The sequence below is a fragment of the Mobula birostris genome, chromosome 1 (assembly GCF_030028105.1).
Source record: "Mobula birostris isolate sMobBir1 chromosome 1, sMobBir1.hap1, whole genome shotgun sequence".
NCBI classification, from domain to species: domain Eukaryota; kingdom Metazoa; phylum Chordata; class Chondrichthyes; order Myliobatiformes; family Myliobatidae; genus Mobula; species Mobula birostris.
This window is the reverse complement of record NC_092370.1, coordinates 72518973-72535186: the sequence shown is the minus strand read 5'-3', so window position 1 is coordinate 72535186 and position 16214 is coordinate 72518973. Positions and strand designations below refer to the sequence as shown.

At 40.3% G+C, this 16214-nt stretch overlaps 1 protein-coding gene across 1 annotated transcript; it reads right to left on the bottom strand.

Annotated features, from left to right (window-relative positions):
* Nucleotides 1-2396: 2396 nt before the first annotated feature.
* Nucleotides 2397-14688, bottom strand: LOC140197049 (pyruvate dehydrogenase [acetyl-transferring]-phosphatase 1, mitochondrial-like). The gene is made up of 2 exons (XM_072256978.1): nt 14581-14688; nt 2397-5493 (listed from the first exon to the last, which is right to left on the bottom strand). Exon 2 carries the CDS (start codon nt 5443-5445, stop codon nt 3820-3822), a length of 1626 nt encoding a protein of 541 aa, XP_072113079.1. The 5' UTR covers nt 5446-5493; nt 14581-14688; the 3' UTR covers nt 2397-3819.
* Nucleotides 14689-16214: the final 1526 nt, after the last annotated feature.

The window sequence follows — 16214 nt, the reverse complement described above, 5'->3', positions numbered from 1 at the left end:
ACTTTGTACCTTTGCTGCAAGGAGATAACATTTTATGTGCACATTTTTGAACATCATATACCATCCTTCCCTCTCAAAATGGGGTATATACTCCTAACTTCAAAGCAGTGCTCCTTTTTGGCAATTTATAAGGCCTTGTATAGCTTCAGAGAAAAAAAAAACACCAGGTACACTAACATGCTAAAAGAGTTCAGTCACCATTGTAAGGCTGGAAATGAAATTATACCCATTAAATGTATAAATGTCAAGGGGATTTAATTTATGTAGATAGGAAAAGGCTATTTGAGTAGAAAAGTTGTGTGGCAATACCAAGGCATAGATATGCACTGTTTTGGAATAGGATTAGTTTAAATATCAGGAAGTACTTTGTTTCAGGAAGCTGTAGATTTTACATTTTTCCCTCTCTAACTAGTTAATACTGAAACTTCACATTAGATGTCTGCTGCCATCTAGGAGCCAATCATTACCGGTAATTTATTTTCTAAATGCGGAAAAAATTCAAAATCAGAGGTGCAAAGGGACTTGGTTGTCTTCATGGAGGATTCCCTAAAGATTACCTTGCAGGTTGAGTCGGTGGTAAGGAAGGCAAATGCAGTGTTAGCATTCGTTTCAACAGGACTAGAATACAAGAGCAATAATGAAATGCTGGAGGTTTATAAGGTATTGGTCAGACGGCACTTAGTGAGCAGTTTCCGGCCCCTTATCAAAAAAAGATGCACAGGCATTGGAGAGAGTCCAGAGGAGTGTCACGACAATTATCCCAGGAATGAAAGGGTTAACATATGAGGAGCAATTGATAGTTCTCCGCCTGCACTCACTGGGGCTTAGAAGAATGAATGGGGATATCACGAAAATCTATCCAACATTGAAAGGTGGAGACAATGTTTCCTATAGTGGGAAGTCAAGGATTAGACAGCATGACCTCAGAACTGAAGGACATCCATTTAGAACAGAAATGAGGAAAATTTTATTTAGGCAGAAGGTGGTGAATCTGTGGAATACAATGCCACAGGCAGCTGTGCAGGCCAGTTTATTAGGTATATTTAACGTGGAAGTTGATAGCTTTTTGATTAATCACGGCTTCAAAGGTTAAGGGGAGAAGGCAGGAGAACTGAAATGAGAGGGATAATAAATCAATTGCTCGGTCTTAATTGCATGTTTTCATTCATTCAATATTCTTACAAGATAAATCATTATTGATGGCAGACTAAAATGATGGAGTGGAATCTGGGTAAAAACAAGTCACATTTGCTGTCCAGATGAAGGGTCTCAACCCAAAATATTGACTGTCCATTTCCCAATATAGATGCTATATGATCTGTTGAGTTCCTCCAATGGTTTGTGCGTCGCTCCAGATTCCAGCAGCAGCAGTCCCGTATCTCCACAGTACTATAGCAGCTCATGACTTCAGTCACGAGCTAGTCAATGAATATTGTCTTCTGTGAATGATACATTGCTGCATAATCAATATTGGTTGAGCTTTTACAGGAATTATTTTGTTGCAGTTCAATTTGAAATTAGTTTTTTTAAGACAATACGCTAATACCTGCAATTCATGATGATCATAGTTAGAAGAGAATGGTTCACTTTTCTCAAATTAACTGCTGGCAAATTCATAAAGAAACAAAGAAATCTGTGTTTTAATTCTTTAGGAGGGGTGCACTTGTGGAACACCTATCAGAACAGATGTTAAAAGGAATCATTATAGCTGCTGTGCTAGAAACCTGGCGTGAATCCTTGCCCTCTGTTGGCACTTCTGAGGCAACGAAATGCTCAGTGTAAAGGCACAGTAGTCTGAAAAGACTGACATTGGGGAAGTGGAGGCCAGCAATGAGGAATGGATCTGAGTGCTGTGTGTCGTCTGGCATTGTGACTACAGGCCATTGCTGGCGACAGCTCAGATCCGATGGTCTTTTTCGTTACCTTCCACTGGAAGTGATGGAAGCTGCTGTCTTCTCTTTTCTTGATTACACAGCTCTGCCCAGCACTGAGGTTTCTCTGTAGCAAAAGGCTAAACATAATAGCAAACAGAATACTGAACTATATTATAATAGACAGAAGATGACATGAGGGAGGGAGTGGAATTAATGATTTATTTTGCCTTGAAAGTGAGTTTGTTGGAGGGAAATCAGAGAGACAGGTCAACAGTGTGAAAAACCAGTGTGAAATTGGCATGCAATAGCAAAAGCAAACTTTGTGATTTGCTTAAGAACCAATTGTTTTGATGAGAGAACACTAATGGAAAGATGCCAGGTTAACTGTGTGTAGGTATGTTAGTTCACTGGGATGAATTGTCATCATTATCTATGTAATCTGTGAGTGAATTTTGATTGATTTGCCTGAAGTTAGCACTGCAATACTACAGTTTTATTAATTAATGTTTAATAATTTCTCAAAATAATAACAACAAAACATAACCAATTTCACCATTAGCACTGCTTTACAAAGCTATCAAATTCATATTTACAAATCAACAAGTGAGCACCAATTATTATTTGTAGAAGTGTTCCAAAACACTTCTGTTGCTTTTTGTGAAAAATTTATTTCGAATTCTCCTACACTGGTTCTAAGTGTTAAAACACGCTCCCTTATCCTAAACTTGCCAATCATTGAAAAATTTTATTTTCTCAATAAGCCACAGATGCGCGAAGTGGTCATGTATCACGTGCATTCAAATTCAACGCTAGACAATGTGAAGCCAGGTTGGGAAGGTCAGTCCACAGAGAGACCATTACATTTTAGTGGGGTTACTACATAAATAATTTTTTTCCACTTGTTATTTGTAACAATAGCTATGGCAAAGAAAGGTCCAATCATGCAGTCCTTAAGGTCTTTTCTGTAAGAAATAGATAATTAGATTTAATCCAGAGCAACTCATGCAACAAGATGCAAACATGTGTACCAAATACATCTACTGAAAACAAACAGGGTTGCAGCTTTGCTGCAATTTGTTTTCATAATTATTTCCTCAAAACAAAAAAAAAACTTTTTAAATACATTTCAGTAGCTTTATAATAAATATTCCAACAGCTAAATATTTAATAACTAAAATATCCTGTGCATGCCAAGGAAACAAAAATTACAGTACATAAAGCAATATTTAGAAACCCTCCTCTTAACTGTAAGCTCAGGATAAACCTTTGGATACGAGTTTGAAAGGACAATTTTTTTTCTAATATGTATTTATAAAGTTAAAATCACACAAACCTTCCAACAAGCATTTCAGTGGATATTATAAATTTTCTTACAAGAAAAATGGTTGTCTTTGATAGACCTACCGAAAGCTATTTGACTGAATTCTTAAAGAAACAACTTAAGATGGCATCAACAATTATTTCTAAAAGTTTAAAACTTCAAAGTGACTGTTTTGAGCCATCCTGTATTTATACTTAAATTCAAATCAACAAAGCAAAGCATCTGAAATACAAAACAAGCACAAACTTTAACTCCTCCATTTCTACTCTCCATACCAATTTTTATGCAGTGTGGGTAGCAATATATTTACAGTCAGTATAATGTTACAGTATCTCTTTCACGCTACAGACATGACTTCAATTTGAATTGCATTGTACTTGGTTGCCTTCAGACTAATTTCCACTTCATACATGGCTAAGTGTTTAATAAATTACAAATCAGTGTATACCTACCTAGACTTTACTTCCATTACTTTTGTTTTAAATTATTAAATTTGAGCTGTCAATATTCAGATCTGGGTTCTGGAGACTAAGTAGTCATAACGACCTAATCTTAAACTAAAAGTACAATCATTCTATAATTCTTCAACCACCTTTCGCATTTGAACACTTCCTAGCATGAATTTTAATTTTCTGAATTATGCTTGTAATGTGTATTTATAACATGAGAATTAAACTGCACTACTGTCACGGTTATATCATCTCTGTACATTCGTGCCAGATCTTCAGGAAGACTAAGCATTTTCGATAATCGTGCATGATCGATTGCCCCAAACTCATTGTGACCTACTGCATACCGTATAAGATGAGTTGCAGAATTCTGATCCTCAAATGTAGATGAAATACGAGCTCTTCTCTCCATTAACAATTCATGCATCTGACCAACTGTCACTTTGTAACCCCCAACAGTAATAGGCTGCTGAAGATGGACACCAGTTAGATGTTCCCCAACTATTCTTACAACTTCCTGTCTATGTAATATTTCCCACAGCCCATCTGTGGCTAACACAAGGAACTTATCCTGAGGCCTTAATTTATGGTAAGTGACTTCAGGCTGAGCTGTTAGATATGGGGGAGTGTAATAATTGGGCGGAATAAATTTTGTACATTCGTTTTCATGTAATAGCTCTGGACCAGACTCAAGTACTCGCTTTTGCAGCTCAATGCTCCATTTGAACTTAACGTCACCAAAAGCTCTAAATGGCATTAGCAAACCAAGTAAACGTTCCTGTTTAACAACAGTTTTTGCTTCAGATTTTGGGTGTTCAGATTTAACTCTTTCAACCTCACTTTTATTCTGTGCATTATGGTCATTGGATAGTGTGACTGCAGACCAGGTTCCATCTTCTTCTTGAACACCAAGCACTGCTCTGCTGTCACCAGTATTAGCAATATGCAAATCTACACCATCTATATGTGCAACACAAGCAGTGGCGCCAGAAAATGCCACTTGTAACTGCCAATAATTGAGATGCGAGTTATCACTACGCACTTGAGCTTCTAATGAAATATCATTATCCAGCCTTTTGAACGAATTTATCAGTGCTTCCATGGTGTCAGCTGTCTCCTCTGTATGGAGATCAATTAACTCTTGCCAATAGGTTCTTAAGCTTTCAAAGTACATTTTTGAAGCCTCTTTACTGAAGTAATCATTAGGATGTTTGTGCCATTGTAAAAGTGGCAGTACAACGCGGCCATTATCCACTGCATTCTCTATTTCCAACAAGGTCTCATGACTTAACAAAGAAACAGCAATATAGTAGAAGAGTCGCTCGCTGACTCCCTGTGCACAAGCACAGCCTGCATGACCATCAACAACGCCCAACAGCATTCCCCGAGTCTGCAAACATGTAGCAGCACATCTTCGATCTTCAACTGGAGAATTGGATGGTAACTGGTTAGTGTCAAACCCTAGAACAGAACTAACATTCTTCCCATCAAATTCCGGTACTTTAAAACTGAATTCATTTGCCTTCAAGATGCTGTTAACCTGAGGAGGGGTAAGGCTGTAAGGCTGAACAACTGTGGTCCTGTAATTCCTCAGATGGAGATGACCAAATAACACTACTGGCCTGTGTGATCCAAGTAAGGGAGTTGGTAAAGTCTTTATGAAGTATCTGCCTGTTGTGTGTTGATCAGCTTTAGTAGACAGGCAGTTTTCAAAGCTACAGCGGTGGCGAACTGTGGCACAGACCATACGTCTTTCTCCATTTCGAAGTGCTGAATACACTACTTGCATTGTCACCAACATTTCATCAGGTTATGTTGGAACACAAGAAGATAGACCTTCCAGCATTTCCTATTTAAAAAACACAAAAATTATTCCTTTATTGTATCCCACACAAACTCTTGTGCAAGAATAAAAATATTATATAGTTTTTAAAACCATTACCCTAGAAAGTATTTTTACATTTGTTGGAAAGTCCCAAGTATTGCAAAACAATTGGAAATCAATATATACCATCAATACAAAAGACAGTTCTATTTTCTTTGAAGTGTAGGAAAGCAAAGAGTGATATCATTGAAATATAGAAGATCCTGTGAAAGCATTAAAGAGTTGATTTCAGCACACTCCCCATCCTCTCCTATTAGATTTCTTCTTCAGTCCTTTACTTCTTCTACCCATCCCCTTCTGTCTTCTTCCTTCAATCCTCCTTGTCCACCCACACACCTACCCCTCTCCAGGCCTCCAGTTTATACTTCTTCCCCTCTCCCTACCTTCTGCCCGCTTCATTTCCAGCCCTATTGAAGGGTCTTGCCCCAAAATGTTGATTGTTTATTCCCCTCCATAGATGCTGCCTGACTCGCTGAGTTCCTCTAACATTTTGTGTGTGTTGTTCAAGATTTCCAGCATCTGCAGAATCTTTTGTGTTTAGGGTTAATGTCAAGTTTACACCAATAGTGCTTGGGAAACTGAAAGATCTGTACATAGATATCTCACTTGGACCAGATGGTCAACACCCCGGGGTTCTGAAAGACGTAGCTGAAGAGATAGTGGAGGCGTTAGTAATGACCTATTTAGAACCACTAGTTCCTGGCATGGTTCCGGAGGACTGGAAAATTGCAAATGTCACTCCACTTTTTAAGAACAGCATGAGGCAGAAGAAAGGAAAATATAGTCCAGTTTGCCTGACTTCAGTGTCTGGGAAGATGTTGTAATCCATTATTAAGGATGAGGTTTTAGGGTACTTGGCGGCTCATGATAAGATAGGCCGAAGGAAGCATGATTTGCTTAAGGGGAAATCTTACCTGACAAATCACTTGGAAATCTTTGAGAAAGTAACAGGCATGATAGACAAAGGAGAGTTGGTGGATGTTGTTTACTTGGATGTTCACAAGGCTACTGACAAACTGCCGCACATGAAGCTGCTTAACAAGAGCCCATGGTACTTCAGCAAAGATCCTAGCATGGCTAACTATCAAGAAACAGAGTGGGAATAAAGGGAGCCTTTTCTGGTAGTCTGCTGGTGACTAGTGGTGTTCCTCAGGGGTCGGCGATTCTTTTTACGCTATATGTCAACAATGTGGATGAAGGAATTAATGGCTTTGTGGCCAGGTTTGCAGATGATACAAAGACAGATGGAGGAGCAGGTAGTGTTGAAGAAGCAGGGAGTCTGCGGAAAGATTGGGTGGCTGGGCTAAGAATTTACAGATAAATATAGTGTAGGGAAGTACATGGTCATGCACTTTGGTAGAAGGAATAAAGTCATAGACTGTTTTCTAAATGTTGAGAAAATTGAAAGATCAGAGGTGGAAAGGGACATAGGAGTTCTTGTGCAGGATTCCCTAAAGATTAACTTGCAGGTTGAGTAGGTGGTAAGGAAGGCAAATGCAATATGAGCATTCAGTTCGAGAGGACGAGAATCTAAGAATAAGGATGTGATGCTGAAGCTTTATATGCTGTTGGTCAGTCTGCATTTGGAATATTGTGAGCAACTTTGATCCCCTTATCTGAAAAAAAGTTGTGCTGGCATTGGAACAGGTTTTGGGGATGAAAAGATTAACGTACGATGAGTGTTTGGTGGCTCTGGGCCTGTTCTCACTGGAGTTCAGAAGAATGGGGGGGGGGGGAAATCTCACTTAAACCTATTGAATATTGAAAGGCCTAGATAGAGCGGATGTGGAGAGGATGTTTCCTATTCTGGGTGAGTCTACGGCCACTTAGAACAGAGATGAGGAAGAATTTCTTTAGCCAGATGGTGCTGAATGTGTGGAACTCATTGCCACAGACAACTGTGAAGGCCAAATCATTGGGTATATTTAAAGCGGAAGATGATAGGTTCTTGATTAGTCAGAACATCAAAGGGTATGGGAAGCAGGCAGGATAATAAATCAGGCATGATGGAGAGACTCAGTGGGCCGAATGGCCTAATTCAGCTCCAATGTCTTATGGCTATGAAATTATCTATTTGGATTGTATATAAAACAGTTTTCCATTGTACCCTGGTAAATTTTGTAAACTTATTTCTTAAAATATCATCAAGCCTGATTTCCTTTACTTAAGAAAATAAAAACTTGTCTTTGACAATTACAACAAAAGTTTACCAGAATAATTCCAGGGGAATAGTTCTATTCATGCAGAATTTAGAAGAATGAAAGACGGACTGTACGTGCGATTTTGGTCCCTATACTTTAAGGATACTCTAAGCCTTGGAGATAATGCAATTCAGATTTATAAGATTGATTCCGAGAAAGAGATGAATATCCTATGAAATGCAATTGAGGAAGCTGTATGGGCGGCAATCTCATACAATATTACGTATTACTAACAGTTGTAATCATAGGACAAAGGCAGCGTTGCAATGTGACTCCTTATAACTGCAACAATTTCACTATATCTGACTTCCAGAGACATTATTGGTGTTGTCACTGGTTTATTATCGTCACATGTACTGAGATACGAGGAAAAAGCTTGTCTTACATACTGTTCATACACACAAGAAAACCGGCGGATGCTGGGAATCAAAGTAATACACACAAAATGCTGGAGGAACTCAGCAGGCCAGGCAGCATCTATGGAAAAGAGTAAACAGTCAACGTTTCAGGCTGACACCTTTCATCAGTCCTGACAGAATTGCCAGGGTGAGTGGGGTCTTTGATTATACTGGCTGCTTCACTGAGGTAGCGAGCGCAGAAACCAACAGTTAAATTTGAGGGAAATAGAAAAAAAAACCTTTTAAAGCTAAAATGTTAACCAAAATACATAAATACATTGGATTTTGGTTAATTGGGTCATATAGGGACCAGTATAATCTGGGCCAATTAAGTAGCTGCCCCAATTAGCGCAAATTTCACAGAAATAGAAAATAAGGAATTACAAAGACAAACTACCATTTAACTTAGTATCAATTTATGTATTTAAATGAAATACAGAACAAACTTGAATACTACCAATTCTATTACAGTACTATAAAACTGCGTATTAGTTCCTAATAGTTATCGACAGAGGAATTCAGGTGTACGCTGCCATGTATGGGTGTCCAGAGAGGTGTTGCACCTCTGGTAAAGGGGCTAGTTGTGTCCATTCTGGGGTAGCTCACTCATCTTTGGCTCCCACCGGACACTCAGCTCTCACCGTAGCTTCAAGTATCTGTTTGCGTGCAACAGTGGCCACACTCTGGTAAACTGCTTTGACAGGCAGGCGAAACCAGGTGACGATAGTTGGTGGGCTTCATATCCCAGTGAAGTAGGGGCATGCCTGTCCCAGCATGTGAAGTCAGCTCTGGTGGGCTGGGCAGATGAGATCAACAGTGAGATCCATGGCCAAGAAGGTGGTTTTGCAGCGCCTCATGGAGAGCACAGGGCATGTTAAGGCACAGAAGAAGACATGGTTGACCATTGCAACTAAGGAAGACCTCAGTTTGTGAGGACTATTCATATCACCGGACTCAGACCTCCGAGGTCAAGAGAGTGGAAGTAAGTGCAACAGCTTTTCCACTTTAACTGTTTTACTGTCCTTGTGGATACAACAGACAACCAACACACTGCCATGTTATTTTGGTTGATTGTAAATGAATAAAATTAGCGCAGACACCTAGTGCAGATAATGGTCTGCCTTCACATAATGCTTTCAACAACTGCATCCTTCAAATCTTCACTTCAAATCTTCAGTGTAACATTCAAGATGATTGTCGATACCTTCAAATTCTTTGTAGATCCTAACTTGAAGTAGTGAAATCGTTTCATTTTCACTCCCGGCCATTTCTGACATCGCCAAGCCTGAATGCTTGAAACTGTAGTAAGCAAAACAATTCTAAATAGTCTTACTGCTTATTTCTCACCAACTATCAGTGACAAAATTCACTGCTGTTTGAATACAATCGACACTATTTAAAAACTGTTCACTCTAAGCACAGTGTAGTACCTAATGTCCGTACAAGTTTACGCCATTGACGCCAGTTAGAAACTGTTTGGCAATAGTTGCAAGACCAGATTAAGTGGCACAATATTCCAAATAAACAAAGGGAAACTTGGCTATTTTCTTATTAGTTTTTGTTCTTTTAGAGTCGTCCCAAATAAGCGGCTACCTCGATTAATCAATGGATCAATTAACCGGAATCCATTGTACATCCAGATATAATTAGGAAGTAAAGTAAAATAATTAAAACAACTTCTGCTTTACATCCTAATTCAAAGATCCACACATGCACTGAAATCTTCAAAGTCTCAGATTCTATGCTAGGTCTTGTCTGGGAAATTCTCAGATGTGGAAAGCAGCAAGGCAGGTGAGGGAAATTTGTTACAAAGTAAGTCTCAGACTCTTGTTTGAGTGTACGTGTGGAAATCTAGAACTTATTTAAGCTTAACTGGTCAGAAGTGGTCAATCCAGTCACGAGTCCCAACATTAACTGTTTCTCTCTCTCTCTCTCTCTCTCTCCCCCCACAATACGATGCCAGATCTGATGGATCCAGTGCAGACTTCAGCAAGTGAAGTACCACATTCAATCAAGTCTAACAAAGAAATGGAGTCCTGTTTGGATCAGAATCCAGCACAAAACAGTCCAGAAGCTGCTCCTCACTAAAACCTGCAGGGAGATTGTGAAGATCTGAAAGATGACCATAGATTTATCGCTCCTCATCAATTATTTGTACATGACTATTGGTTTAAGAAAATAGATCAGCTATATGTTTTATATGGAACAATCTGTCTCCTTTGCATCCACATAGTGATCCTACCAAGCAGCAGAGACATGGTGTGCCACTGACATTCCCTACAGCATTACTTTTTACTGCTTTGTGAATTAGCAGTTCTTTGGTGTACATATTGCTGTCTCACTTATTTATGAAAAACATTTTGCATTTAAGAAGGACAATTTGGTTTTAAAAGAGTATCCTCAATAAGAAATTCATATTCAAGGAAAACAAATTGATTTTATTGCTCAGTAAAAAAAAAAGCACAGCACTATTCCACTTTTGATGTTTAAACTTCATCGATTCCATTGTGTTTTTTTGGTATTTCCGCAAGAAAATGAGTCTCAGGGCAGTTTATGGTGACAGATACAGTGCCTATAAAAAGTATCCTCCCCCCACCCCCCAGGAAGTTTCATTTTTTATTGTTTGACAACATTGAATTAGTGCGGATCAAATTTGGCTTTTTTTGGGAGACTGATCAACAGAAAGAGGCTCTCCACTAACAGATATCCACTAGGTCAATGGTCCCCAATCCGCAATCATCTCTGATCTGGGCCAACATTTACGTACCAGGCAGCACCTAATTAATTAGCTTGTTTATTTCAGCTTTTTTCATAAAGATGTTCTGGGTGCGTTCCGACTACCGCGGCACTGCTGCATTCTTCGCAGCAATGTATCGGTCCGCGGCCCGGAGGTTGGGGACCACTGCACTAAGTGATCTAAATTCGATCTCCACTAAGTGATCTAAATTAATTTCAAATATAAATCACAAAATAATTGATTGCACAAGTATTCAACTCTTCAAGTCAGTTCTTAGTAGATGCACCTTTGGCAGCAATTACAGCCTTGAGTCTGTGCGGCTAGGTCTCTATCAGCTTTGCACATCTGGATACTGTAATTTTTCCCCATTCTTTACAAAACTGCTCGAGCTCAGTCAGATTGTATGGGGATCATGAGTGAATAGTTCTTTTCAAGTACTGTACAGTCACAAATTCTCAATTAGATTGAGGTCTGGACTCTGACTTGGCCACTCCAGGACATTAACTTTAGTGTTTTTAAGCCATTCCTGTGTAGCTTTGGCTTTGTTTGGGGTCATTGTCTTGCTGGAAAACAAATCTTCTCCCAAGACACAGTTCTCTTACAGACTGCATCAGGTATTCCTCCAAGATTTTGCTGCATTCATTTTACTCTCTACCTTCACAAGCCTTCCACTGCCTGCTACAGTGAAGCATCCCCACAGCATGATACAGCCGCCACCATGCTTCACAGTAGGGGTCGTGTGGTTTTGATGATATGCAGTATTTGGCTTATGCGCAATTTTGGTTTCATCAGACCACAGAATGTTCTTCCAGCTGACTTCAGAGTTTTCCACATACTTTCTTGCAAACTCTAGCCAAGATTTCATGTGAGATTTTTTCCCCAACAGTGGCTTTCTCTTTGCTACTCTCTCATAAAGCTGCAACTGGTGAAGCACCCAGGCAACAGTTGTTGCAGGTGCAGTCTCTCCCATCTTAGCCACTGAAGGTTGTAACTCCTCCTGACTTGTCATAGGTCTCTTGGTGGCCTCCCTCACTAGTCCCCTTCTTGCATGGTCACTCAGATTTTGAGAACACCCTGCTCTAGGCAGATTTACAGCTGTGCCATATTCTTGATGATTGACTGCACTTCAAGGGATATTCAGCGACTAGGAAATGTGCTTGTATCCATCTTCTGACGTGCTTTTCAATAATCCTTTCATAGAGTTGCTTGGAGTGTTCTTCTATCTTCATGGTGTAGTTTTTGCCAGGATACTGACTCACCAGTAGATGGACCTTCTAGATACATGTGTAATTTACTACAATCAATTGAAACACATTGACTGCACACAGGTGATCTCCATTTAACCAATTATGTGACTTCTAAAACCAATTAGCTGCACCAGAGATTATCTGTGTGTTATATTAAAGGGGTGAATACTGATGCATCAATTATTTTGTATTTTCTATCTGTAATTAATTTAGATCACTTTGTAGAGATGTTTTTACTTTGACATGAAAGGGTTTTTCTGTTGATCAGTGTCAAAAACAAACCAAATTAAATCCACTGTGATTCAATGTTGTAAAGCAATAAAACATGAGAACTTCCAAGGGGGGAACTGTACGTCCTTTGACAAAACATTTATTTTGAACTTTGAACATTCTCCTACTATGAATATCATGTTTAGTAGATATTAAAATCAGCATATCTAATGAAGTTCCAACGATTTTCAGTGTAGTGTTGTGCACAGTTCCAGTATACCAATTTAGAAAAAGGTATATTAGTGTTGGTCATATTCCAAAAAAGAATGACCAGACTAATTCCTAGGACAGAGGGTTGTCCTTTCATCAATGACTAAAGAAATCCAACCTATATTCTTTAGCATTTATAAGAACAAGGATGATCTTACTAGAACATATAAGAACATCAATTGTATAACTAGGTAACCTGTCGAGACTGGGGGAATAATCTCAAATAGGGGGCAAAGTTATCAGGTGAGAGGAATGGCATTTAAAACTGAAATTATGGATCACTGGAATTCTCTGTCATGGGTAGGTTGTGGAGACAAAATCACTCGGGATATTCAAAGAGGAAAATACATTTTTGAAAGATCAGGTTATTAAGAGCTATGGAGAACTGACACACAAGTACAGATCAGAAGACCTGGGGTCAATCAATTATGATCACATTGAATGGCAGGGCAGGTAGCCTCTATCGAAATGATGTTTCAGGCTGAGACTCTTCTTCAGGACTGGAAAGGAAGGGAGAAGACACCAAAACAAAAAGGTGGGGTGGGGAAGGAGAACCAGCTAGATGATAGCTGGCACAGGAGGAGGCCATGTACTGACATGGCAGAAAGTGAATGGGGATAAGAATGAAAATGGTTCTCCACCAGGAAATTCTGTTTTTGGAAGATGGTGCAGAGGTGCTCAACAAAGCAGGGTCCCAATTTATGTCGGGTCTCACCGATCTAGAGGAGGCTGCATCAGGAACACCGGATACAACAGATGGCACCAACAGATTCGCAGAGAAGTGTTGCCTCACCTGGAAGGACTGCTTGGAGGTAAATGGACAATGCCAGGAGGGAGATTAGTGGTGAGGAATGACTGGACAAGGAAATCACGGAGGGAGCCAAACCAGCGGAAAGCAGAGTGGGGGTGGAGGCAAAGATGCATTTGGAGATAAGATCCCATTGAAAAGTGGCAGAAGTTGTGGAGACTGCTGCATGGATGCAGAGGCTCATGGGGTGGTGGATGAGGACAAGAGGAACTCTATCCCTGTTAAGGCAACTGGAAGATATCCAGAAAATGTATGAAATACAGGTGAGGGCAGCATCAAATGTGGAGGAAGGGAAAACCTCATCCTGAGAAGATGCAGCTGAGACAAAGGAACTGAGAAGTAGATATTGCATTTTTACAGGAGACAGGGTGGGAAGAGGTACAGTCAAGATAGCCACGGGAATTGGTAGGTTTATAAAAGATGCTGGTTGACAGTTTGGTCTCCAGAGAGAAAGGCGAAGGAAGTGTCAGAATGGACCAAGTGAATATAAGGGCAGGTGGAAGCTGGAGACAAAGTTGATGAAATTGACGATCTTAGCATGAGTACATGAAGCAGCACCAATGTAATTGTCAATGTAGCGAAGGAAGAGCTGGGGAGCATCACCAGGGAAGGCTTAGAACATGAATTGATCTACGTAGCCAAAGAAAAGGTAGGCATAGTTGGGGCCCATGCAGGTGCCCATGGTTACCCTTCGAGTCCACACAAAGTGGGAGGATCTGAAGGAAAAAATTGTTGAGGGCGAGGACCAGTTCTGCCAGACAGAGGAGGGGAATTGGTTGGGTCATTTCTTTGTTCAACCCGAGCAATTAACTGTTCCTCCCGCACTGCTAGTCTGCATCTCACACTATTTCAATCGCGGGGATATTTTGACGAAGAGTCGTCAGCAGCATTTGTAGATTCACACCGAACCTTCGGAGCGCCAAGAGCGCCGCTTCCGGTCAACTTGTTTCAAACGCTTCCGGCTGGAAGCAAGTTCTTGCCGCACACCGGCACCGGCACCGCGCAGTAACTTCCCCGGCTCACAGGCAAGATAGGTTATGGGTGCCCGCCCATCCAGCCCTCGGTACAGACAGACGGCTGACCGAAAGGTGGATGAGGCGCCACCTCACCGTGTACTAGAACCCAGCCTGACCGACAACCAAACGCAGCCTGCTGGACGTCACGGACAACCGGCACCAACCTGGGCGGCGCTGGCGCTGACCCTCGTCCTTCGTCCTCGGTCCCAGCGGACGTCCCGCGAACTGAAGTACCTGACTTCCACCCAGAGCTCCTCGCGACCGTTTGACATTGACACCAGCCCCTCTGCCGCGCTCTGATTGGTTGCTACGGGGGCCGGGCAGGAATGACATGAGGCGTCGTGGAAGTTCCTATTGGCTAATAGCCGACCGCGCCTCTGATCTGAACCCTGCCGCAGTGCTCTCGCTGAGCGTGCCCGTCGGAAGCGGGTTGTCGCGGTTTATATCCCCTAATCAGTTAGATTCCCAGTGTCACTCGCTTCTGGACTTCCCAATTAGGATAAACAATCTCTTCATATTAATCCCGCTCAGAATTTTGTATATCTTAACGTTTTAAGGGATGTTCAGATATCAGAAAACTATGATCACCAGAGTTTTCGATCTGACAGCATTAGCCAAGGTTCCTTCTGGACCAGACAGATGAATTACTATTTATCCTGACTGTTACCGCATATATTTATTTGCCAAAGGGAAATTTCTGCAAAAATGTCTCTTGATTTGCTGACTTGGACTACTTCTGGTGCCCCTCCAACTAAATGCTCCATTCATCAAATGAACCACTAAAGTTATTCAGCACTGCATGCTACCTACAGAGAATGTATTTGCTTTTTGTTTCTTCTGTCATCTACCCACAACATATTCTGCCACATTTATAACCTCTGTATTTTACTAGATGGTGTGCTGCCTCTTCAGTTTCTGACACAGAGTACAAGCTCTGCCACTATGCAAATAAAATAAAAATTCTTAGAAATTGTTAGACTTGGTGAGTCATTCAGAAATTATGTGCATTGATATAAATCAGTCTTTTTAAAAATATATAAATTACAAGTAGTATCAATTTTGAAATTAAAAGGACAGCCAATGGAAACAAACAGTACTGCTGACAGAGCACAGGTTGCTTGTCCACAGGAGTCCGCTCAACAGATACGGCTTGTAAAGTGACCCGACCGAGAAATTCTTTTATGTATCAGCCAGACATAACAGAACACATCAGTTTTAATTGGCCTACATCAAACCAAGAGTCAGACATCTTTAGCTCAGTTATTTTGCACCCTTGTGCCAGAGATCAATGAGAGATTGCAGACTGGACTGGTGGTATTATTTATCACAACAAAAATGGCATAGGCACCTTTGCTTCTTTTATCAATATTTGATATATTTGTGTCCCAGTGAGTACCCTGCTCCAAAACTAAATTATCAAAAATACCTCAGAATATTACAATCCTCTTTTGAATCTATACATAATGGGATACACAAACTATAAACGTCTTTGAAAATTATTTAATTGCAAAAACAAGATTGGTTGAAAGACAACAATTATAAACGTTTTTCAATATCGCCCTTAAGATTCAAAATGTAAATTTGATTCACACATTTGTACTGATGTTCTAATGTGGTTTAGAAGCATGAAAGAGCAGAAGCTAAGCATTTTCCAAGGGAAGAGAAAACACCACTAAATGTTACATTAAAGCCCCTCCAGGGGCTTAATTATAGAACAACAGGGACAAAAATAACCCACCTACCAATTATGTAGCAGAATATTGCTTGAGATAAGATTTGAGGAAAGATAAAGGAATGG